The 27,560-nt window shown below is 42.1% G+C and overlaps 1 protein-coding gene across 1 annotated transcript; it reads left to right on the forward strand.

The window, feature by feature from the left end:
- The first annotated feature begins 1,833 nt into the window (after nucleotides 1–1,833).
- On the forward strand, nucleotides 1,834–27,457 carry plekhf2 (pleckstrin homology domain containing, family F (with FYVE domain) member 2). Its single transcript, XM_060064216.1, has 2 exons — nucleotides 1,834–2,011; nucleotides 22,539–27,457. Exon 2 carries the CDS (start codon nucleotides 22,550–22,552, stop codon nucleotides 23,279–23,281), a length of 732 nt encoding a protein of 243 aa, XP_059920199.1. The 5' UTR covers nucleotides 1,834–2,011; nucleotides 22,539–22,549; the 3' UTR covers nucleotides 23,282–27,457.
- The last annotated feature ends 103 nt before the right edge of the window (nucleotides 27,458–27,560 follow it).

A 27,560-nucleotide genomic window follows, 5' to 3' on the forward strand; every position in this document is an offset into this window, starting at 1 on the left:
CTGGTGAGAACCTTCTTAAATGAACCTTTAATGCTGGATTTAATTATCAGAATTCGGATTTTATCCAAGTATTCTGACATTATTATCAGAATGCTGAATTTATCTCACAATTCAGAGTTTATTAGCCTATTCGATTTCTGAATTAAAATTCTTGTGATGAATAATCTACATTTGTACAGTCGATGTGCAGCACTTTAATTCCCGTCAACTATGTTTTCTAACACCAGCATTTCCACAACTATGCTCATGTTCGTGACTGCTATACAAAACCATTTATAGTGCATCTATTTTTCTGCTGGGTAGTGATCGTCGCCCTAAATGCAGCTTTAATTTGGGCTCTGATTCTGAATAAATGCCGCTGCTGAACTGTGTGAATAAATAAAGGGAACTGAAATCTAAAGAAGACACGTGGTTTTGATGTACCGTGAATTCCAGCTGAAAGTGGAACATTGCTGCCATCAGGGGAAATTAATGTAACCTAGGCATATTGTAAGTAGCTTTCAATTCCTTGTTTTTTTGTTGATCATGTTTCGTTGGAAACCACGGGAGCTGGAAAAAGCCCAGAGTAACTCATCTCCTTTTTTAACGTTACAACAAATTCACAACTTGTTTTACACAAACAATGACAACTTGATTGCTGTTAAAGAATGTTGCCCACATAATTAGCACCAGTTTTCAATACTGAGCGTCTGTAGCCTGTAGTTTTATAGCACACACACACACACACACACACACACACACACACACACACACACACACACACACACCATGCGTGCACGCACACACACGGAAAATGAATAATGAATGAAAAATTGTCTGTCTTCAAAACTTGAGGAAGTTTTAGACAAAAACTTCCTTAACACAAAAAAGGAAATTATGGATATACAGGGTGTTTTTAACATACTGGATCCAACAATGATCCCAACATTGACACAGATAATTCAGATCATTGCACTCACAATTCCTGTAAACAGTTGTAGTTGTGAGCGATCTTTCAGTGTGTCGAGAAGGCTCCACACCTGGCTTAGGTCAACCATGGGGCAAGGAAGGCTTCACCAACTTTCTCTTTTGTCCATTGAAAAGGAGCAACTATGCAAAGTGAGTCAAAGCCACGTTATTGACCGCTTTGCCACCATGAAGGCGCGGCGATACAGCTTAATAGTGAAAAAATAATCATTTAAAAAGGCTCTATGCAGTAGTGTATGGCCTTATTTAGTTTAATTTAAGAGCTTTGATGGTTCTATAACATTTTCCAGGTTGATTGGTGGCAATGAGCCACCTCACCTTAAGTCAGAAATTCTATTAGTTTTAAACCTTGTTTCTTGCCTTTTTAGTACATGTCGTTCTGGCAAAATTATGCTGTTTCCACACAGCTTCTAAATAAATATAGATGTGTAGACTTCTCCTGATAAAGAGGTGAAGGTCATAAAGAGACTTTTTGTTTATTTGTAAATCTTTGAGATGTGTATGTGTTTAAATAAATATAATTGTACGGTACTCATGAATCCATCTTTGCGTCTTTACCTTTACCAGTGCTTTAATATAGCCTACAGTATGACAGTGACAACAATTTTGAAGCTCGTACATACCCTTCTGTATCCATATATTTCATATTGTGCACACGTAAAAAAAAAAATTTTGGCAGTTGGGGGCCTGTGCCCCAGTAAAACTCTAGGTCTAGCAACGCCCCTGCGTAGGACTACTTACAAGTGTTGTTCCTGCCTGTGAACAACAAAATGTGCCCGACCGTCAGGAGACTCCCACCATGTCCCGTCCTGTTTACATCTGTCAGTGCTCTAGTCCCGCCCCGGCTCTGCTCCCAGCCCGTGCCCAGCTCCGAGCCCCGCCGCCGCTGAGACCGCTGCCTGTCAACGTAGCCATATTGTTAGACGGGGGCAGACCAGTTACGATCCTGACTTGGGTTGGGAAGAGTATACATTTTCACCTAGTTTGGAATACAACGGAGTTCAAACTTACTTGGAAGTTTCCCGAACCGCTGAGTGATCGTCGGGTATGTGCTTACCCCTCACCCAAACTGTCTGTTTTGTTGTGTTGGAGCAGTTTTGGTCATGTTAGCGTTGTACTTTTTCCATTCAGGCTAGCACAAGCTAACAGGCGGAGTGAGGGACATTGGACTGGACGAATGAAGCCAGCAGTTAGCTGCAGTAGCACTCCTAAAAGCCTTCATAAAACAATATATAGATTGGGAGATTACTATAGTGCTCAACGGTAGCATCTAGACCATCTTAGTATCAATTCAGAATGGACATGAATGCCTTTTTTGATTCTGTTTTGCACTTCTCTAACTTTCAAACCTGCTACTCTATGGCAGAAGTGAAACACTGCCCAGGATATACTGCTAATGAACAGTGTTGACTCGTAGAGCTCAGCAGGAGAACAACATGCTTCTGCTGAACGGAAAGCGTGCTACTCTATGGGCCTACAACACGTTTAAATTTCTAATCCATACATAAATAAATACAGATATAGGCCTCCGTATTCCACAGCTTTATTCATCTATGAGTGACGGTCGTCAACGTTGTTCGATGGGTTGCTTACTTTTAAACCTTCTGTACGTGTTTACATAGAGCCACCACCACTTATTGTCATTGAATGTGTAGTCAATGACAAGTCGGTCAGAGTATGTCAGGTCACCTGAGCCTCATTCCTATTGGCTGTGACTATAACTTATCATAATTTAGCAATCTGACATGCATCTTCTAAAATAAGTTTTACTAAGAAAAAGTTTAACCATTCTATATAATATGTATCATGTACTTATCTACTTAATCATTGTTCAAATGAATGTTTATTCATAAAAATGTAATACCCTGTTAATCCCCCATAAGCGCTCATTGGACCAGGGATCCTTGCATGGAAAATACTTTCTACTAAAACTCACATAAGGCGAAGCATGATTCCCCCTATTCACATAAATGCTGACCGTTTCTTGAGTGGGTCCAACTCAGGGCTGAGGTAGGATAGTGGAATGTCCCAGATAAAGGCTGATGGCAAATAAATTCCTATCCTTGTGACTGTTCTTCCTGTGAGACAGATCTATTCACTTATTTCCAGGTAATAGGAAACTGCTGTAATTTAGTTTAGACCTTGCCTCACTTTTTTTTTTCTCTAAACTTGTCAGCCTTGCCTTGTCATGAAACTGGCGTTTTCAGAATATATGTAGGCAAGATGAGAGAGGTAAGCTTATCTGGTGAACCCACACCAGCAGGAATCAATGTACTGCTCCTGTTTATGAATGGTTTGTTTTACTGGGAGACCACTGCAGGTATTCCATAAGCAGAGGTGACTATGATGGAAAGGATTTTAATCTATTCAAATAGTCTTCTGTCTCACTTGCACACATTACCACACACGGAACACATGATGTAGACCCGACAGACCTAACCGTATTCTCAAAGGTCCAGTGTGTAGAATGAACCCCCCCTTCCCCATGACTTTGGTGGCCAATACTGGCCTGTATTGTGTAAGGTGCCGGTTGGTATACTATATTCATATTGCGAAAAAATCCACATTTATTATATTTCTGTTAAGTTCTTTCCACTAGATGCATACCACTAACATTGACGTACTACACCTTTAAAGAAGATTTAAGAGAATTTGACATTATTCAGTACAGGTGTATTGAGAGTGGCATCCTATATAATGCCGCGTTTCCACTGCAGGGTGCGGAACGGATCGGATCGCAAAGGGGCGGTAGGGAGGGGGCAGTATAGCCCAGCTCAGTTCCGAGGTCGCGTTTCCACTGCCGACAGTACCCTTGGTGGTAGGCCGGATGTCAATCGCCGCGGCAGCTACGTAAACATCGTAAACAACGTCTTCCTCCGCAAGAATGCAGACGAACGTCTCCACCTCCTTGTTCGCCCAAGCAAGCTTTTTACGCGACATGTTAATTGTAAAGAATAATACCTCGAGGCTACTGTTTGTTTGTTTTTATCCCCGCGTCACCCGGAAGTGACGATTCTGTCGACCAATCAACGGAGGGGGGGTGTAGCTAGAATTCCAGGGTACCCTTTCAGGCGTCTGGTCTCGTTTTGGGTACCGCAACGGAGGAGTCCCTAGAATGGGGTCGGAACGGGTACGGCAAAGTCCGGGTCACGCCCACTTTTGGCGGTGGAAACGCGATCCGACCCGCACCTTTGCGATCCGATCCGTTCCGCACCCTGCAGTGGAAATGCGCCATAACCAGCTGGTTTTTTCCATAATTTCTTCATTACAATGCGGGAAGTTGAGCTAATTATATAACACATTAGAATACTATATATCTTGAAACCAATCGTGGCTACTGCAGGGCTGCATGTTGTATACAATTTATAAGCAAATTTGAGTCATAAACCTGCACTTGCTCTGTCCCTTTTTCATTGCTGCTGCATTTTATTTTTTATTAGACTCACTGTACAGTACCATCATAATAGTTGTCATTTTTGAAGCACGGTGGAACCAGTTTTCCCCGAGCCAGGCTAGGAGAGCTGCTCCCTGCCTCTTGGGCAGGGCAACAATCCAACAGATCCTAAGGGCACCTCCCTGTAATCTAACATGCAAGCCCTCTAATCCAATAGGGAGCTGTGTATATAAGTGGCTGCAGATTACATGTGTACGTATAGATAACTTCCTGTCTGGACAGGATGTGTTCACCTCTGCTGGTTACGACCTGAGCTTAGACTTGGTTAATAAGCCTTTCGGTCCCTTCTATATTTGTGGCATGCAAGCAACAACATGATCTTAAAGAGGCTAACAAGACTACTCCCACGTGGTGGAGGGATGTCTGAGTGTTCTACTGTTCTCCTCTGTCTAGTTAATATTCAATTTGCTAACTCTGGCCTATATTGCTGGGTAAGAGATCACTTATTTCATCTCAGTACAGGCTGCAGCCAGACATATATAGAGAATTAAACTTATCTATGTTGATCTGATGGCAGAAATAATAAGGGTTTCCTTCATTTGCATTTTTATCTTTGTTTATTAACGCTAATGGGTTGAGTTAACCTACAGATACAGGAACTAGGCACTACAATCATAAATAGAGGAAGGGCTATTTTTTGTTGGTCAGGATGTTTGCCATTCTGGAGGGTTCATCAAAATGAGGGCAGACACTTTCTTGTCTGCAATGCTGCATTGCATTCAAATTGTTATCACATTTTAATTAGAAATTTAAAATGTTTTGTCTATTCTATCCATCTACTATACAGAAGAGTGTACTACTTAAAAACTACAGTAAGAAATACGCTGTGAGCTGAGAATGTACCCTGGGCTTAGTGTTCACATGCTTCATACTAGTACAGGTCTGCATTGTTGCTATTGTTACAGCTTAGAGCAATGGACTTTATTCACTATATATGCACACTAGTGTGTTCACAATGTTAGGCTAATAACAAAGAACATACGTGTGGTTTTATAGCATACATTTGTTTCTGCTTTCCTTGTCTTATCTAAGAACTAGCCATGGATCAAGTAAGCAGTGTGCCATAGAAATTAACATCTTCCTTGGAGAAATCACAATAGTGGTGGTGGAACTAGTATTTTTATTGTACCCTGTAGGACATGTTTGAGACACTTGAGTCAGTTGTAACGCCTTGCCCAAGCACTCTTAAGAAAGCAGAAGTGAGTCCTAGACAAATAACCCCCAAGTCAACAATTCACCTTCCGCCTGGCTCCCCAGCACTATACAAGAGACTGTATATTGGCAATGAGTTGATGCTTGATGACCTTGCATCATTTATAGAATTAGAACATAATGCAGCAATTATATGATAAACCATAGCTCCCTATGCCAATGTCATAGTATTTTAAACTATGATAAGCATAAAAAGAGAATAATCTTTACTCCCAACCTAAAGAGGTCATCTTTAGGTTGGGAGTGGGGGGTGGGGGGCGGCAAAAGCTTGAGGCTATATCGTGACGTTGCGTGGACGAGATACGTATGTGCTCAGCCCCTCCCTGCTTTCAACCGTATTTAAAGTTCACCACGGTCTGAAATATCAGCTAGGATCAAGATCTTGTAGGCAAGGCTGTAAATTAAGCTTGCCGCTGAGTAATTTCATTTTTAGTTTCCGGACAACTTGTCTGTCAGTTATTAAAAGCAACTGAAACTTAAGTAGGTAGAAAATAATATGACGTGATGATGATAACAGTCAACCTTAAAAAGGACCAGGACCTCTCCTTATACAAAGCATAGACACAGACTCATGAAAAATTATTTAGCCTGGCTCGGACTCCCAGCCCGTCTGATGCTTGATGCAGAGAGCAACGTTCCATGTAAATTAAACTATATAGATGATATAGATGATGACTCAATTATTTGATTATTTAATACTGGATTTAAGAAATTAACGACATATCGATATATTGCCCGATATTCAAAAATATATGTTGTATATATACCCTTAGGGTGGAACAGGATACCACCGGCTGATAAAATAAGCTGATGGATTCTATTATATTCTATTTTGCCTACAAACTGTTCCTATTTTATTTTTTTCTAATTTTGGAAGCTTTGGTGTTTGCATCCGTGAAGAATATCTTGTCTCTAAATTAAACAGTAGTTGAGTATGCCTTTCAAAGCAAAGAAAGGAATGTTTGAAAGTTGTTTCGACACATGCTGCTGGTCAGCATTTAATGTGGGAATTTACTGATGTCAGCAGGGTGGGACCAATGTACCATTTCTTTTTTCATTTTGTTAGCTGCTGTGATGGTTTAAAGCCATAATTAGCCTCCCCTTGAGTTGGGTACTTTTTTCAAAGGGAAATGACACTCTCCTAAAATAAAAAATCATCAGATCTGCAGTCCAGTATCCTCACAAATAGGGCTGAACGATTAATGAAATTCAAATCAAAATCGCAATGTAATAGAACACTGTATGCAAAAGTGCTTTGTTACCCATTACTGACTGGAATTCAGTACGATTCTTTTATTTTTATTATTATTTTACATTTCAATAGTTAAATAAAGAATAAAGTGTTTATAAATTGTCTCAACACATTTAGGCCTGGCCTAAATGAGAGAGCAGTTTTTATGTTGAATGCTTCCAATGTTGTGTTGGTCATACATTTTTGGTCACACATTTTTTTGTGAAAAATACACAACATAAGGAACCTAATAAATTAAAAAAATCTCACATTAAATCGCAATCGCAATATTGGTCAAAACAATTACAATTAGATTATTTCCCCAAATCGTTCAGCCCTACTCAAAAATGAGACTTTAGATTCATTTCTGAAGTCTGATGGCAGAAGTGTCGAATTAAGGTGAAATCCAGGGACTTTTCTCTTTCTTTCTCTTCCTATTCCTGAGCATCCGGCTGTACTATGGCCTTCAAGGGAAACTGACTTGATAGCCTGCAATAACTTGGACCTCAATGCATCAGCCTTCAGTTTGTTTCAGCACCAAAATACAGTCACTCTCCAACTTCCCATTGAAATAGACAACCTGCCTTCTTATTTTCTATTGAGGAGCTTTGGCCTCCGACATGACAGAGTGTTAAGTATCATTCACTGAGGCCTCAGCCTGTTATTACTGTGATAGTTGCAGTGTTTAGTACCTCATGCCTCTACCCAAACAGTTAGTGTGGTTTTCCCCCTCCTACATGCTTGATTGTATATTGGTGATGTGTTTATGCGGTATGTGTTTAACTTTAGAGACCTGTAGATGTAGTAGTTTCAACTGCTTTGTGGCTGGACATATGGAGAGAGGTCCATTAACTAATTTTACAGTAGTCTGACAATACACACATCATAGAGAAAGCCAACCTTGCTTTGACACTTGAGGTTCATAATGGTCTATGTCGTTTTTCGTAGTTTTCTGTAGATTTCTTCTACATTTAGACACCCCCACTTGTTGGATAAGGGTTAGCACATGGTAATGTTGGATGGTCTTGCTTATAGTGCAGAAAAATATTTAGTTTTGACCAGTGGTGACTTTTCAAAAGTCAAAAATAAATCAATGTTGCTTGTGTATTGACTTTCTTTTGTAAATTGCGATGATATCAAACTGTCATGTTCTCCCAATACTAGACTCGATCCAACACATGACACATGATCGATGGTGCAGCTTAAAGGATTTGTCCGGTCCACTATGACCCCAGGTTAATCGTTAATATTGTCTACGTCCAATTGTAAAGAAGCAGTGAATTTTGACTTTAACTTTTAAGACATTTACAACTACATTTACCCGGGGCCTTAAAGAAACGGCCGAATAACTTATTCAATACCTAGCTCGATGGAGCTTGGTATTTATGAGAGACTTTCTGACGATGGCAATATTGCTCAGAGACAGTGTTTCCCCTTGATTTTTTTGTTGCAGTGGTGCTGTGAGTTGGTAACCTTTTCCAGGGACATGCCCCCCCGAAAGAATTTTGTGAAAAATAACCCTTCAAATGGTTGCTTCTGGTGAGACTTTTTAAAATGTACAGATTGAGCTTCCAAATATGACATAACAACCAATGGAGTCACGGTATCTGCTGAGACTAAATCATTGTGCCTTGAACTTGGGAGAAACGTTATTTTATTTTTTCAGTGGCGCTGACAATCCAGCAGCGGCGCTGAATGCATATAGGGGTAAACACTGCAGAGATAAGGCTGATACGTTTGAAAAACAAAATAAACACTGAATTATCTCTGGCATAATAATGGCAAAAGTGAATGTCATGGATCATTCTCATTAGTGTGAACCGTTACCAGGGAATAGGTTGACCTTTTTTGCCTATTTCATTGGAGTCATGGTTTCAAGTACCCAGTCCTAAATAGCATACATCATTATTCAGGAGGCAGGCCACTATTTGGCGATTCATGCTGTCACATCCGACCACCCGTTAATCGTCCCTATCAGTAGCAGAGCCTGTGTAAGCTCTTTATCATTGTCTATGTTGACATGCAGCGTGCTGGTCTGTGTTCTCCAATTAGGCTATATAAACAATCCAATGTATGGAATTAAATGGTGACGTCGCGTGGAGGAGATGCGTATGTGCTCAGCCCCTCCCTGCTTTCAACCACATTTAAAGTTCACCACTGTCTGAAATATCATATCCCGAGCAAATTCGGGCTATGAAGGAAAATCATTAAAGTTAATCAGGCAGAAGAGGTAGGGGTGGGAATCTCTTGGCACCTCACGATTCGATTACGATTATGAGGTCAACGATTCGATTCTGAAGCGATTAGCAATGCATCTTGATGCAACAATTTTTTTTATGTACATTTCCATGCATGATTTTCAAAAATATATATATACGTACATCTGGGTTTGCTACTCAGAGTTTGCTAATCACTTCCTACTTTTGTGATGATCATTAAAGACATCAACAGATGAATTAACTTATCTAATATTTTATAAGAGAGAAAGCTTTTGTCACAAATATGACTTTTTATGAACAATGCAATAATCAATGCAGCTTGCATTATAACTAGGGGTGTAACGGTACATGTATTTGTATTGAACCATTTCGGTACGGGGTGCTCGGTCCGGTACGGAGGCGTACCGAACGAGTTTCCATAAGGACATATTAAGTAGAGGACCGCATGTGTGGAACATGCTGCAGCCACACATGCACAGTTGCGCACACCATAGCTGTGTTTGAAATCGTTCCCTATTCACTCACTCATTATTCCCTATATAGTGTTCATGATATATTGCACTATTTAGGGAACGAACAAACGAGAATTCGGACACAACGATGAACATTTCTAAACGTAATTTGCATCAGTAAATTCGCCGGGTATTTGTGTGACGCAGACAGATGCGCCCACATCATGTAAACAAACCAGGCACTCACGAGGAAAGCTGGAGGTTGTATTGAAGTTGAATGTTACATTTCCTTGTTCAAGTTTTTTTAAATTAATTTTGAATGTTAAATATTCTATGTTAAATCCCAAATAAATTGTTGAAATTTCTAAACGAAAGCCGGAGACTCTTCTTCTCCTCCGAAAAACACGACCGCATTGCATTGTGGTATACGGGAGTAACATGTAGGGTACATCTATGTACACAAAAATTGTGGGTATTTTAAGTGCACTATATAGTGCATGAGTAAAATTTAATCTGAGCAACAACTTCAAACTGTTTATTGTTGCAATTTTTCAATTTCGCCCATGGAGAAAATATATTTTTTTAGAAAAACAGTCTGAGCTAATGTTATTTATTTTTATTTCTACATTTCACAATTCTAGCTTTGTATTGTCTAATGTTCCCATTGTTAAAAGCACAAAAGTGTGTTATGAACAAGTAGCACATTTATATCTTGCATTTTGTTTTCTTACTGTACCGAAAATGAACCGTACCGTGACCTCAAAACCGAAGTACGTACCGAACCGAGATTTTTGTCTACCGTTACACCCCTAATTATAACACAATATGGAAGCATGCAAAAAATAGGTTTTAGTTTTATTTTCTTTCTAATCTTTCTTTTCTATGTCATTAAAGGAAAAGCTGCTCTTGAATTAGAAGGAGTTCTTGTGTCTGGCTGTGAGTTTGCGCGCATGCTATGCGTAGGCTGAATCGCAAAATGACAAATCAGATTGGCCAATACACACTGAAGATAAATTCAATAATTTTAAGATTACAAAAATTATCCCTCTCTAGCGAACAAAATGTTGCAGCAGGAAAAAAAACTTTTTAATTCCAATTATTTATCTGCATCGAGACAAAATCGTTCTAGCGAGAATCGCGATGCATCGAAGAATCGATTATTTTTCCCACCCCTAAGAAGCATTGCTCCTTCACATAGAGAAGGAGCAATTTATCGGCCATTTATCGGCCATTATAAATGCCGATACCGAATAGTTTGAAAAATGCCTAATATCGGCCTGCCGATATATCGGTCGGGCTCTAATTTAAATACATTTCTGCAAATGTTCACGTGTCAGGGGGGTAATTCCTGCACATTGATGTGTAATAATGTTGAGCCAACGTCGGCTGGTCAGAACACTTACACCGGTATGGAATGCAGAAAGGGCTGTTTCAAACTCAACTGTTGCTCGGGAACCCACCTGGCGCTCTCTCTTTCACTCTCTACCAGGCTACCAGCCACCCTCTGCTGTTGCAGCATCTTTCAATAGCATATGCAGCAGGGTTTCCCACAGCTGTCTATATGCAAGGCACAGGGCTTCTGCTGAATGACTGACCTCTCCAAACCACACAAATTCACTTCTCACCATACGTCTCCATTGTGTGCGTTTGATCATGTCAGCCTCTGCATTCAATTTCCATAGAAAATATAGGCTATGATTGGCCTCATATACTTCATCGGCTAATATGATAAAACAAAGTCTAATTAATATAATATCGGACACTTTTTGATTTGAAAGTGTGTTTGGGAGATGAAGTGCTGCCTGCTGTCTGATATACATTTCCCATCCGATCATGACAGAACTAGGGTTGCAACAACGAATCGATGAAATCGATAAAAATCGATAACTAAAAGCGTTGGCAACGAATTTGGGACGTTCTGGGACGTTGGAGCAATATCCTGGTGTTTTTACACTTCAGTCTGCACTGTGAATTTTACATAATGTTCCGTTTTTGAATAAAGATGCGTCAATTACAAATGTTTATTTTTTTATCCGATTCATCTATTAATCGAAAAAATTATTATTCTATATAATAATCGATTATTAAATAATCGATTATTAAAATAGTCGTTAGTTGCAGACCTAGACAGAACCCATCGATAATAGAATGTAGAAGTTTGACTGATTCCAAATTTTAAATACATGTGAATGAAGCATTACAGCGTATAGAACAAATTCTGCATCAATTTAACAACAGCTGAAACAACTGAATCATATCTTTGTGAATTCTCATGTCCTCAAGGCCACAAAGTGCAATGAAGCGATCTAAAGCGGGGAGCGACGAGGCTTATTTGTGGTCAAAGTCCCCTTGGGTCTAGGATGTAAACTGCTAGAACCCGCTATTGCCCCATTTACCCACCCGCTTTAACGTCGTTGTTTCGGTGCTTCAGTTTTCAGTTGATTGGGACTGCAGATTTCTTCCTGGCTCAGCATCACTTTAGTACTCAGTATGAACAGAGTAAATATGCACAGCTCGTTTTAGAGGCATCATTTATAGACAATATAGACATAAAGCATTCGCCCATCACTATATTTAGTTGAAGGTATAGATCTCTCATTAGATCCAACAATAGCCTACAAAAACCTAATGCAATTGATTTAGGCCTGTTAGAATATACTGTAGGCTAGCTCTATAGACCCTTTATTAAGATAACGCTATCATTTGAGTGCAATTTGTTAGAAATGGCAATGTCCTCTGTCAGGTATACGAGTGAAATGTAAAATGATCTGTTCCTAGTTGACTGCTGTATCAGGCTTTTTAGATGTTAGAACTCTCCTGATTCATTTAGACCGATCATCTGTTCTCTGATTGGTTAGAGGATCTCTGTCATGTGCTATTATAATGCACATAATGCACATTATTATGATTTTTTTCTCAACCCACGGTTGTTTGACTGAGATAACTTTAGTCTACTCTGAACAGTGATAAGAATATATCCATTTTAGGGTCCATCCCTACGCCACTGCTTAACTCTATTCAGAAGTATTTCCTCTCCACTAAACATTTTTTAAAGGGAAACCCTGTGCAGACTGGTTTAAATTACTTGAGCTTGAAGACATGCAGACATGGACTGCTCTCTGAATATAACGTTAAGTAGAACCTGCTCGAAAAACAAACACAGGAACCCGAAAGTACTTGCGTTAACGCAAACCCAAGTGTTAACAAAATGAACCCTCAGGTTACCAAGCAGTCCAAAGACAAGTTTCAGCTTAACTGGCACAGAATATCCATGGCTCGAATTGACCAACGTTGAAATCAGGTGCTCCATTTTCCAAAATTGTAGTATCCAGGGACACATGAAGGTATTATTCAGGAGGATAATTCATACACATTAGAGAATTTAGTCATAAAATAACAGTACATCCAGAAGGGATGGGTCAGAATAATGGAATATTTGATTATTTGTTCCCAAGGGTAAAAAACATTTTTTTACTTTTGGACCAATGTAATTTAATGTGTTAGTATCCTTGGGGTGGAGCAGAGGTCATGCCAACAACATCCTAAGAGAGGAAGAGTGATCCTACTTTGGATAGTAAAATGGCAAAAATGTGGCACTGGAACAGTAAACGAACGGATGACGGACAGATATTTTCCCCCATCCAAGGCCTACTGTGTCTTGCTCCTTCGCCTCTGTGTGCCCCTCACTAATACATTATCTTTTTAGTTAGGGTTATCAGAACGTAGCTTGTTCGGCTGGCAGAACTACGGGCTGACAACCTTTCTAAAACACCCCAAGTTTATTTTTCTGCATAATTTCTTAATTGGCTTAAATTTGATGAGGATTAATACCAGAATAACACATTCTTTCACTGTTAAAGTTAAGTGATTTCTTGCCAAAGATCCATGGCTGCCTTTGTGAATCTGGGAACACATAAAATATTCGATCATTCGTTCATACAGCACCCCGGGTTATTCAACCATGAACATTTCTAGTTATTCACATCCCTTATATCAAGGATATCTTTTTGTCGTTTTTTGATATTGTGTACCTTTCATGCTTCTGAGACCGAAGCATGTCTGGTATGCCAAATGTTTAAAAAGTAAATAGTATATGTTTTATTAACCGAAGAGCTAACAGTCAAAGTCTAAATCCACACGTTTGCTTTCAGATGCGTATGAAGTAGGGTAGTGGCCGACACAACAAACAGGACTTGTGGTAGTGGTGTATCCCCACTTTTGACTGGCCAAAGTACCTGTTGGAGGAGATAATTGCTCTAGGCAGAGGATGTAGAGGATGGGCTGCCTGGACTAACTGGCTAGTCACAACGAGACACTGTGGTTGTCCCGGGCAGATGGGGTTGCCAAGCCAAGTTCTTTTCACGTCACATGTTTCACCACTGGAAAATGTCGGCGCTAAATAAAACTTGTTGAGGTTACCTGGAAGTTACCTGTGGACCACACACCGGTAGAATGCCAATGAGGCCACTTGTCCTGGGGCAGATCTGATGTGTTCTTGTAAAAGGTAGGTCACAGAGATGTATCAAGAAACTGGTTGGGTAACCTGGCTTAACTTTTCAGAAGTGCTCTCGGCTGTAATATATCCACTACTTCGATGTGTGTTTATTAAAGCATGGGTCATACATCTACACTTACTGACTGGATTACTTTTCACCAAAAGACTCAGAGGCTGATATGATATCTGTTTAAGAGTATGAACCTCTATAACCTACCTTTTATGGTTACATTTGGTTGAACACCTGTGGCTAGATATATCAAAGCCATATGTGTGACTTCAAGTACACCTCGTTATTAGATATTGCTGTTGCTAATCAGAAGAGAAAATTGCCCATGATTTCATGGTGAACTTTCTGAGTTGCTGGGGGAGAAAAACTGTTCTTTTTTTTCCAAATTTATTCCATTGTTTTGTGCCTAGTTTTATTCGCTTCAGGGCTGTTTTCTGATACCAGTGCCCTATTTTATTTGCTGTGTGCACAACAAAACAAAACTTATAATTCAATAGGATTGTTTATTGTTTTTTCATTGGCATACCACATCATTGCATGATACATATTTCAAAATTATGTAGAATGTCAAAATTATCTTACTTGAGATGCGATCAAGATAATCCAAATTATTGTATTTATATATCTTTTATGACCATAGCCCCTTTTACACATGCAGCCCAATGCCGATCTGTATAAGAGGTTAGAACATTTCCGGTAAAGTTCAAATGTCCGAGAAGTACGATAATATTAACGGCACAAGCAAACACAACGTACAAGGTGCTGCTGTATGGCTTTGCAGTTGGCGGCTATACATCCATGTTAAACACGTGCAGGAGGGAAAAATTATATATATTTTTTAAGCTGCAATGACATGTTACATATAAAATCCGGGAAATGACTAGGTTACTATAGTGGCATTGGCAAAGGCAGCGTTCTGCTAAAAAGGCAGAAATGGATAGCTTTTACCAGAGAACTGAACCGGCAAATATTAATTGCAGCATTTATATGTGAAAGGGGCTCATGTGTGACAATTTAATGAACATTAATTGTTTTGCCTTTTTAATTCGTAGTCATAGACTTTTTCACAATGCTTCCATGTCAAATTCCATTAGATGATCCAGATGGCACATGATTCATTTATATCATCTAGGACTAATCAATTGATTTAACCGCACACATGGCATACATCACACTTTAATTATTGTGCCAAGTCAGACTCAAGTCAGTCATTGAAATGACTCAATCAAACTTTAAACTCTATCAGTCCTTTCCTTTGCCATTGTGGTATTAGTTTTGTTAATGCCTTCATCACTATGAAGAGTGTACATCACTTCCCCCGATCTCTGATCCATATGAGGTCATGACCAAATATGGATGTTTGGATAAACTACATAATAACAGGCATCCAGTGACTAAGGGCGCCCAATGCAAACAGTTTTCATTTGAGAAACGATGGTTTGTTTAATGACATCCAGTTGCTTATTGTGCTGTTATTTTCTGTTGGCTTCAATACAAATTAACGGTAAAAAAAATATTATCAAACATATTTGAATGTGACGGAAATAAAGATATTTGGCCCAGTGGCCAACGGCCCACGTCGTGGAAGGAGGTGGTCAACCCCTGTGTTGGAGGATCTTACCAGCAAATATAGTTCCTGTATGATGGGTTGCGTCTCTGGGGGCCTGCATGTGGTGAATTTAAAAGCAGTTTGTGTGGGTCCTTGAGTTCTCTATGTGTGTTGTCATGCATGTGAGCATCTCTCTGCTCTGACATCCACCCACCCCCCAGCCCCTGGCAACCTGACAGCCGGGATGTAGTTCTCCGACTCCTTCCTTTGGCCAACAGCTGCTCCGGGCTCTCCACCTAGCATGCAGCAGTCCTCACCGTCTCCATGATGAGGAGCTGTGACCCCCCGCTGGTGTGCAGTCAGACACTCCAGGCAGCCCCTCCAAAAAAGACCCCCCATGCTGTCATCTGGGTCACAGAAAAGGAACCAGCAGAGGATAACTAATAGGCTCTGTCTGAACAATAGCGATCATTGTAATGGTCTTATTGTATGTCAGTACTTAAGGGGACTCTAAGATAAGCTTTAATGTATTATAGCCAACGACTGTCTAGCACTTTGGAGACTGTACACAAATCTTTCAGCCTAATCTCTATAATAATTAAATTCTGAAGTTCACAGACCCTCATTCAGCTGTACTAAGACGACACCCAATTACCTTACAGCATCTCACTGACCAGGGTAAACCCCTGTTGAAACCAGTGGGGGAGCCATGAGACGAGATAAAGGCTGGCCCTCTGAGGGGCAGTTCAACAGCTGTTGAGCTGGCAGAAACAGTTCAACATTATTGCTGTCCTGAGACAAATGGATCTAATATCCTTGTCATTCACAACAACAGATTAGGCTAGTAGAGGCACCATGCAGTTTGTTTCTGTCATAAAGGTTATATGCATCTGCTGTCAGTGTATAGTGCTGAATCAGCCATGGTCTACATACACGTGTGATTAAGTGGCCCGTATGCTTTAAGCCGACTGGAAAGAAAATAGCCACGACTGGACAGAAAATGTGCGCCTAGTTCTAAATACTTAATGTATCTCGATCTCTGGAAAGTAAGAGCAGGTTAAGAATACCTGTGGTTAGGGAGTCTCTTTTGTGTCATATTTCCCAACGGCCTAAGAAGCCAAGAGTGTGGACTATTACTAACTAATGAGAGTACCATATGGTTGTATGGCCCCTAGCGAATTGAAATGTATTGTAGTTACACCAGGGTTATATAGGCTTTATAGCACTTCCTTTTATGTTCTACCAATTCCCTTTGTTGCTCTGAATCCCTAACCCTCACTGTCAAAAAGCATAAGTCTGTCTGTTTGCATTCAGCCAGAACTAGAAAACTACCATAGCTAGCATACTGCTAGAACTAGCATTACCCAGAACTAGCACACACCAGACCGAATACATCTAGAACTAGCATTATTCAGAGCTAGCATACACCAGTTCATTACATCTAGAACTAGCATTATCCAGAACTAGCAAATAGCAAATTGAATACATCGAGATCTAGCATTATCCAGAACTAGCACACATCCAGAATGAATACATCTAGAACTAGCATTATTCAGAATTAGCATAAACCCTGAACAAGCGTCCAGCTGAATATACCCGACAGCTATAATGCATCGTAATAATCACATGCATGCTTTGCTCTCTCATCACGTAGCTGACAAAGCTCGATGACCTACAGGGCTCCAGTGTTTTGATTTGGTCATTGGTAAAGCAGACCCCTGCATGCACCCCTGTCACATGGCTCTGTCAACCAGAGGTGTGTGAATAGGAACAAAACCCATTTAGGGCTCACTTTATATGGCTCATGGATATTTTATATGGATGTTGAATATGACCTACACAGATGAAACGTCTTTAAAAACGAAGGAGTGATTAGTCATGCGAGGGCTCAAGACTGCAACCATTTATCATGTGGATGTGAGGTAATGTTTCCATGTGTCCCATCAGTCAGTGCGTTTACATGACACGAAATCAAATTATTGGGTTAATCCAACTATGATTGGATTATTAAGATGTCGGACTAGAATCGAATTGAGTTTCTCATAGTCTAATGAAGTCCCCTAGATTATTCGATGTTAGTCGCATTAAGCGTGCATGTATACTGTCAATCTGATTTAAATTGGATTTTGCGTTCTGCGCCTGCTCGAGATTTTTTCGGGGGGCCGTGGGGGGGCCATATTTATTTCTCCTCTCCGATATCCCATCCAGCGTGATGGGCCAATATCGGACTGATACCGATGCTGTGGATCGGATCGGGACATCCCTAATAAGAGTGACCCCGGCCCTGGGAGTGCGCATGCATCCAGTGCAGGTGGAAGCACACAGACACTACGCTTCGATTTCACCCAAGGCTGAATTAAAAGTACATGTTTTTCATCAACGAGGTTGTAAAAGTATTAACCTCGAGCACATCTGTCAAATTAAGTGTTTATTTCTTTCGACGTGTGTACGATCATTATTCATTCAATGCGCCGCGGCCCGAACTGATGGGGATATTCTCTGATATTCAGAATCTTAAAGACTGCGTCGGGTTCTCAGACTCTCTGGTACTTCTACAACAAGTAATGACTCGTAGTGGGGGTTATCTCGACAATGGTGGAGAAGGAATTTGGGGAGAGGAACTTTGGCTTTGACTCTCTGAAGTCCAGATTGAACCGCGATATGGAGAAGGGTATTGTTGTCGTATGCTGGCTCCGCAACATAGGTGATCCACAAAAGCCGGTCGGAACAATGGGATGTCGGAGCGTAGGGTTTATTTTTTTTTCAAAAAGAGGGACGTCGGACTAGTGGGCTGTAGACCAATGGGGAATTTATCGGGTTATTGTGAAGTCGAAACAATTGAGTGTCGGAAAAATGACAAGGAGCCGAACTGACAACTGTCTACTGAAAACTACGAACGCCGCCCGAGTTTTTTGTTGCTGGTGACGTAAAGAGGTCAGCAGCTCTATTAACACTACTTGAAATGGGTACATTGCCACCTATTGTACCGGGGCATGACGTGCTTCGGCCAATGAATCGATTTTCTCACCGCCATGTGAACTCGGACAATTGCAGTTGTGCAATTGAGGAGCATGGTCTAAAGGTACGGCCACACCAAACGCGTTACCTGCGTACCACGCATATAAAATCGGCAATTTTTCCATAGGGAAGCATTGGTTTACGCGCGTATGAGGTGCGTACACGCGTATCATGCGTACCAAGCAACATTTTACTCGCTGTAGGGGCGTATGAGGCGCGTACATATACGCGCGTACATGTACGCGCGTACATGTACGCGAGGAGTTCAAAAAATTGAACTTTTTACGCTCATACGCGCCGCAATAGCCAATCAGCGTTGAGCTTGACCCGACGTCACTGGCAGAGAGTAGTGAGCTTGGACAGAAGCATACGGCCGACATCTTTCTTTATTCTGTGTGGAAATAGTAACATAGTTACGCCATTAAATGCTTTTATGGAAACATTTTTAGCGAGAAATGTGCATTTTACTTTCATAATGTTCGCTCGGTGAATGTGAAGGATGTTTGGTTTGATAGTTATGACGAAGAGGGAACGCTCCGTTCACTTGCATGGACAGAGTCTCTGGTTACTAAGCAACCTCAACGTCTTGGCGGACTATATATCTGCTGATCAACACTACGAATGCTGGAAACACACCAGACACACCATGTGAAGTTATTTAACCCGATTATTGTTATTTATATCCAAGATTATTTAATCTAACCCGATCTAAACTCTATCACCCAAACACGGCGACGTTTGGGTTTCCTACCTCGGACTCCAGAGCAGCCATGTCCATGGCAGCCACGGCCGGCAACTTTCTTTATTCTGAGTGGAAATAGTAACATAGTTACGCCATTAAATGCGTTTATGGAAACATTTCTAGCGAGAAATGTGCATTTTACTCTCATAATGTTCGCTCGGTGAATGTGAAGGATGTTTGGTTTGATAGTTATGACGAAGAGTGAACGCTCCGTTCACTTGCATGGACAGAGTCTCTGATTGCTAAGCAACCTCAACGTCTTGGCGGACTATTTCTCTGATGATCAACACTACGAATGCTGGAAACACACCAGACACACCATGTGAAGTTATTTAACCCGATTATTGTTATTTATATCCGAGATTATTTAATCTAACCCGATCCAAGCTCTATCATCCATCCAAACACGGCGGCGTTTGGGTTTCCTTCCTCGGACTCCTTAATCCAGCGCAGCCACAGGCTGGGGGGGGGGGGGGGGGGGAGTTTTGGGCGGTCTCATCTACGCGCGTATGCGTACGCGCGTATCTGACAATTTTTGACACAAAATGGTCAAGCAACATTTTCGCTGCGTTACGCACGTACATGGTACGCGAGGTACGCGCTTGGTGTGTTCGCACCTTAAGTCTGACTGTTTCAGAAGAGCTTCAATGCGAAACGGGTTGCTCACCAAACGATCCACGGAGCGCCTCGTCCTGTAGAAGGACAATATACATCAGACGATTGGATTTAGATTGTGTTCTTGGTTTTTTAATGAAATTAGTGGTAACTGATGGCGCAGCAATGCGCGCCACTTACCAAGGTTTTTTTCAGTGCAAGTTATAGTGTAGCTGTATGGCGGTTTCAATGAAGACGCACTGCTTTGATCATAAAACCATAAAAGTGTATAGTGTGCATGCATTGTGCAAAGTTTTAATGAAATTGCACTGCAGCAGTAGCGCATTTCAAGAGCATGCTATTCTTGTCTGTTGAAGGATCAGCAGAAAATAAAAGAAAGTATATTTTGAGTATGCAACCCAATTACCAGCCTGTTAATATTAGGAGATATTTCATATAGGAGGAGGAGCGCGAAGAGTTGGTTCTAAGGAAAGAGATGTCGAGGCGCTGGCGGTAATAATAAAAAAAGATCTGCTTTCAATAAAAACATATAACACAACTTATTTAAAGTGAGTAAATCTGTTCAAATGATTGATGGTACTTGACAAAGGACATTCTCCTGTCTAGTGAAAAGATTTAGGGTGCCACCAAATGATGATGTAGATGGCACCAATGGCACCAGTAGAAGTGCTAGTCTTGAGCCCGGCATGGAGATGATTGATCAGCCTTCGGCCACCCAACCTCTGCAACCTTTGGCATGTTCACCGGAAGGTTGGCCTTCCATTTCCATTAATGTGTAGTTAATTAATCAGTGTTGGGTCTCTTCATTCAAATATTTGGCTGCATGTTGTTGTTCAGCCTACATTAACTTTCTTCTACAGTTTAATCAGGGCCGAATATCAGTTTTCCCTCCCTCAGCTCGTTCATCTTGTTTCTGAATATTAACTGACTGGTCAGTTATTTTCTTACGTATGTTGGAAGAACACAATTTCCGGCACATGACCGTGTAGATATTTTAAGTTGTCTAAATGTTTTATCTCTTAATTGATTATATTTAATCGTTCATTTCAAGTTAATCTTAATTCAAAGAGCAACATTACAAACAAGGACATCACTGGCTCCCCCTGGCCTTATCCAGAGGCATGGAACAGAAAGAAAACCAGAGGATTAATGAATCCATATCTACATACTTCCAGCTATGGCTGGTGATTTTTTCAGTTTAAATATTCACTTGCAATGTTACGTAACTACGTTGGCTGTGAAAGAGCAAGTGAACCCGCTGTTACAGCTGGGATTGCGTCTTACGACCTAAGTTAACCTTGATACTTTTTTTAGTAACATTGTTTTGTATTTATAATGAACATTGTATAGTGAATACACCATATATCCTGGCGTTATACTGAGAAGCCTCACTTGAACACGGACATCAAAATAAATGGCGGCTCCGAATGAGCGTGATACAAATCCACAAACATTGTAGTGTTGGACTATATTATGTGTACATATTTTTTGTCCGAGAAACCTTACTCCCACGGATGTGATCATCAAATCAACGGCTGTCCATAACGAGCTCCATCACACACACCGTTGTGTCATACTTTAAATGTGTGAGAAGCTAAACCCTCTCTCGGACGCCACATACAGCTGCTGCAAAAGCCGAACCGTTAAAAAACACAGACACTACGTGCACATAGTGCTTTTGGGAGATAAAAAACAATACATCAAATTTTGTTGTTTTTCGCTAAATTAGGATCTTATTTCTACGGTGTTAAAATGGCATAGATAAATGTGTTGACAATCACTAGACATATTACCACATAGATGGGGAACACAACCAATGCATTCGGGCACCTGTGATGACCGACACATGCAGGTGTGTGCAGCACCACCTGGTGCAGATGCCACTCCTTATTACAAGACCTGACCTATTCCATCACACAAAATACGATTAACTCTATTATACTGTAGAAAAAAGGGGTTGAGAAAGATGCTGCAAATGATGGAGCATTTATTCAGGTCTTTTTTAGTTTGTTTAGAGAAAATTAGCAAATATTTTGCTGGTTTGAAAAAGTCGAGAGTGCATTAACAGGGGAGATGGCCGAACACTGCTTTCAGCAGGCAAAAGCAGCTGCAAAAAAAATTAAGTCCAGTGGATACCAGGGAAAGAGAGGGGCAGTACTAAACTGCTGAAAGGTTGCTTTTGGTGATAAATGTGTTGAGCATTGAAATGCCCCCTGTGAAGCTAAAGCAAGGTTTTCAGGGTGGTGCAGACTAATGGGTTTTTCAGCTGAGAAAGCTAATGTCTCTCTCTCTCTCTCTCTCTCTCTCTCTCTCTCTCTCTCTCTCTCTCTCTCTCTCTCTCTCTCTCTCTCTCTCTCTCTCTCTCTCTCTCTCTCTCTCTCTCTCTCTCTCTCTCTCTCTCTCTCTCTCTCTCTCTCTCTCCCATTCATCCAATCTTTCTCCATTCATCCTCCCATCCGCTTACTTTTCTCCTTTAATTTCCTATTCTCCCGCTCAATAATTTCCCCCTTCCGCCCATCCCCTCTTTTCGCTCTCCCTCCACCCCTCCTCTCTCCTCCCTCCGTCCCTCCCCCAGGTGAGGTTACCATGGTGGACCGGCTTGCCAACAGTGAGGCCAACTCCAAGCGGATCGGCGTGGTGGAGGGCTGCTTCGGCGCGGCGGGCCAGCCGCTGGTCATCCCGGGCCGCGTGCTGATCGGCGAGGGTGTGCTCACCAAGCTGTGCCGCAAGAGGCCCAAGGCGCGGCAGTTTTTCCTGTTCAATGACATCCTCGTGTATGGCAACATCGTGATCCAGAAGAAGAAGTACAACAAGCAGCACATCATCCCGCTGGAGAGCGTCACCATCGACACGGTGCCGGACGAGGGCGACCTGCGCAACGGCTGGCTCATCAAGACGCCCACCAAGTCGTTCGCCGTGTACGCCGCCACCGCCACGGAGAAGTCTGAGTGGATGAACCACATCGCCAAGTGCGTGGCCGACCTGCTCAGCAAGAGCGGCAAGTCGCCGACGGGCGAGCACGCGGCCGTCTGGGTGCCCGACTCGGAGGCCACGGTGTGCATGCGCTGCCTCAAGGTCAAGTTCACGCCCGTCAGCCGCCGCCACCACTGCAGGAAGTGCGGCTTTGTGGTGTGCGGGCCGTGCTCGGATAAGAAGTACCTGCTGCCCAGCCAGTCGTCCAAGCCAGTGCGCGTGTGCGAGTTCTGCTACGTGCACCTGACGTCAGCCGTGGGGGGCTATGCCCAGCGCGCCGACTCCTTCGGCCGGCAGGGCTTCAACCTGTCGGACGACGAGGACGAAGACGACAGCAGCGACTGAGGAAAAGGTCTAGCCCCGGCGGACCCCCTGAACCCTAGCTTCACCCCCCCCCCCTCCCCCCTTAGCTCCCTGCTCTTCAGGGAGGAATAGTTTGTTGATTTATTTCCCTTTGATTTTCTTTTTTCACAACCCTGGCCCAGAATCCCGCTCACTAGCTTGAGTTGAAACTTGAACATGCAGCTTGTGACTGCGTTTGGTCACCGTGCTTTGGTGGCCTTGATTTTTAATGAGGATGTCTTCCCGCCCTTGGAGTTTGGAAGTATTGACTTAAGACACACATGCACACACACGTCTCTTTCAGCCCCTTAGCCGACGTGTTCAGACGTCATTACACAAGACAGTGGTGCTACTACATCCCCATGCTACCCCTTTCTGTCTCTTCGTCTCTTCATTTTCCATGATGGATTATAGGCATGATAAGGGCCCTAACATGCTCCACTATCAAACGGCATGGTGCTCTTTTTTTTTGCAAATGTTTCACAAGGCTTTATTTGTGAGTTCTAAACTTTAATCTCCCGCTCGGGATCGACCTTGCACTGCAGGCCCTGGCTTGCAGAACGTGTGTTTTGAGAGTTGTATCTGAAACCTGCAGTAGGACCAATCTATGACTCAGTGGAGCTCTTTACAACCACATTTTGTAGTGTGGAGTAATAATGACAATAATGGAAATATGAGGTCTTCAATAGATAATAACAATTCAGGTAGGTCAGGTTCGGTTTGTTTCACTGTTTTTGGTCACGGTTTTTGGTTAAAACATAAAAAACAAAAAATAGGTTTAAACTCGGAGTAGGCTCACTAAGGCATCAAATACTCTACTCCCTTTCTGTGTCTGTACGTCTTCGACTGCAGAATGTGTCTGTAAATGCTTTAAACATGCCCAAGCCTAGTCATTTTCAACAGATTTAGATGAGAACCGTTTCTCCCCAAAGTTTTGGTCTTTCAAATTGGGTTAAAGAATATGCCATGCATTACATTTTATACTACATTCTACTTTCTAGGGAAAAGCAACCCAGACAATTTATTCCCAGTTTAGTTTGCGAGGGGCAGGATTGTGGCTGGAGCCAGATGGTGGGAATGGTCAGAGATGGTTCAGAGCGAGAATAAGATGATGAAAACCTTTCCTGCTACTGCTCACTCGTCCCATGTTGGTGAGTGTTTTTGATTACTAGTTCCATTGAAATCACCAAACCTTAATTCTCCCGGTCCGTTCAAGTCTCGGCTTGAACTTGAGCTTGTGTTATTTTTGCAACCCAAGAACCGCAGTGGAAATAAACAGTCACCGTAGCATTGGCTGAAGTAGCTCTGAGTTGTGCTCATTATCACTTTAACATTGGGATGGTTGTGTCCAAAAAAACATTGGAAAATCTCAGGAAGTGGAAAATTCCAGATTCTCAGCGCTAAACAGAAGCTCGTTCCTATGGGAGAGTTCCGGGCCCCAGAGACGCTGCTGCTGTCACTCATCCCCAGTCATGAGCGCTTCTCTGGCCTGAAATATTATCAGCATGATGGGTTCTTTGATGACACCCATTCTGGTGGCTGAGGTGTGTGACACCCAAGGAACACATGGACCCTGGCCAGTATCCTGTTAGGTGACTTCAGTGGTTGAGACGTTGAGCAGAGTGGGGTTGCTTGGACAATTTGTCGTCCGTCCGTCCCGCCTTCCACAAGAAAGAAAACCGTCGTGAGGTTTCTACCACCCCCCCCCCCCCCCCCCCCCCATTCCACAAGGCAGTAAACCGTTGAAAGGGCTTCCATTGTGGCCTGCCTCACTCTCTCAGTTTGTCAGGCAGCGATGCGTCATAAAGAGAGCGTTGTTGCTCAATGATTGTTGCTGCCATCCCGTCGCTGACGGCTCTAGTGAGAGGATGGAATAATCAGGAAACCCACACATCGTCTTCCCTTTCACGCCATGTCACACAAAAAGACCACCTGGGCCTTACCGACCCCCTCGCTGAGCCACAGGAAGTTAATCTAACCTACAGGAAGTCAGTTCCCCTCAGGGCCATCCCTCATTGTGTCCATTCATACATCGGAGTGCATTGTAAAGTCAATGACCACGGATTACCCTGGTCATGTGATCAGAATGCAGAAATGGCAGATAGGGAGGAGCTGCTTGGCCGTTGTGATAAAGTGTGTGCGGATGTGTGCACATATAAATGATGCAAGCTGTCAGTCCTGCCACTATTTTCTATTCCTGTTTTTCTACGCTTAACCCTTTATTGAACTCGTTGAGTTTAATCTTTGAATAGGGGACAATAATAACCACAGACATTATTAGAATGTACTTTGTGCCCTTGAATAAAACCGCGACGGACAGTGATTCTAAACTCTGAGGTTGTTGAGCTTCAATTCACTGGTGAGAAGCAGTCTATTTTGTGTGTTTGAGATGCAGCTCCTACACCACAGGCCCAACCCTACACCACACCAAAGCTCAACAGTTGGCACCTATTTGTGTGTGCGTCATGTTGGGTGGCTTTGTGGCCACTATCTAAAGCGAGAGTGGTCCTCTTTGAAAGACACGTCTTCTCCCCGCATTAAGATATATTTTTGTATTTGCCCGACACCCATTTGGATACGATGGGCATGACAGACCACATGCTTTGTATAAAATCAAACGTCACCGTTCTTGCTTTCTGGGTGAGTGTCTTTATAAAGATATTAAAATAACGTTTCTTTAACAGTCAAAACCTAATTCTTTGCAACCAATTGCTACGGTGGTTTCTGAAACGGTCCACTGTAGGACTGTTCAGGCCCATATGGTTGTGTTCACTGCCCCAACTAGCTAAGCTATGCTTTCTACGCCGCCTGCTAACAATCACGTTCCCACATGTGGAACAAAAAAAAGGGATCCTAGTCTATTTTTGTACGTGTTTTGAAGATGATTTGATGTATGCCGTGTGAAACCCCTGGAGATGCTGCGCCGCACCACAGGAGGGGGCGAAGACTTTGGAATTAACATGGAAATCCACATTTGTAACACGACTCAGAGGCTGTTTCATGGGACGGGTTGGATCAGAGAATCTCCTCCCTGCCGTCCAACGCATCAGCTCTGAATTGCACTTAACCCGTCGATCTCCGGCTAAGAGCTTTAAGTGGCCGCTCAAACCGGCACATCAGCGGAGAGCTGGTTCTGTTGCCCCTCTCCCCCCTTTTGATGTTAAACAATGATTTCCTTTTCTTTTTTTGTACAGATTTGCGTTTGTCCTTGTATTGTATTAGTTGTGTGACGACGCTGTCTCTAGCGCCTGCCCCCCCCCCCCCCCACCCCCAAGACAGGAATTCCTCTGGGTTTAGATGCGATGGACTTCCTGAATTACAGAGAGATTGTGTTTGCATGTGTGATGGTGTTTTTATTTCAGAAACTCAAGTGAGGTCAAATTTAATTGTATCGCCTTTGAGCACAGTCAGACAGGGCTTCACTGCCCCACACTGCCCCAAACCACAGACCAGTCTCAAGGGCAAAAAAAAAGCACAGTCGACTGTGGACTTTCATCCATTAATTGGAGGATGAGGGTCACATTGGCCGGGCTGATGCTGACCATTAAAACAGACTGCCCAGACCAGTGGATGAGGCTCCCAGTTATAGGCCACTAGGTCATCGTTAACCCAGGGAGAGGGTGCTTGTCCTGGGCTGTCCTCACCACGTCCACCCCAATATGCTTCAGTCGTTAAAGGAGCCCTATTTGACCACCAGGAGATTACAAAATGGGTCCATTAGTGACATCAGAAGTGGGTGTGTCTACCCGGATATGTAATATAATTGGTCTAAAATAGAGGCTCTTTGAATGGGATAGTGTTTGTGTCTGTTATCTGTGTGGCTGTTCAAGGACCAATCAAACAAGAGGGAGCTGGGGCTAGAGTCGATAGACAGACGAGTTCTGCTCGTGACCAACTTGGAGTTGTAGAGCACAGATCATGTTTAAGGGACTATAATGATATTCAGGTAAACTGATGAATGAATTCTCCTGGATTTCTATATGCGCTCTAATGTGCTTCTTGGTGTTGTATTTTTATCTCCATTTCATTTTTTCCATCGGTTGGTTTGATTGGAAGGTGTTTATTTTTGCATTGAAATTCTTTGTTTTAAATGAAAAGGGCTTCAATTTGAATGTAATCCAGTATGTCATTGTTAGATACAAATTTTGCCAGAATTTTAAATAAAAGAAAATCTAAATATTTGTATGTGTGTGTATTCAAAATAATAATGTGTGTATATATATATATATATGTTCTCTACGATCACTCCAACTTTTCTGCTGTGTAATCAAGCTTCAACTTT

Source organism: Gadus macrocephalus, chromosome 11 (assembly GCF_031168955.1).
Source record: "Gadus macrocephalus chromosome 11, ASM3116895v1".
In the NCBI taxonomy this organism is placed as follows: domain Eukaryota; kingdom Metazoa; phylum Chordata; class Actinopteri; order Gadiformes; family Gadidae; genus Gadus; species Gadus macrocephalus.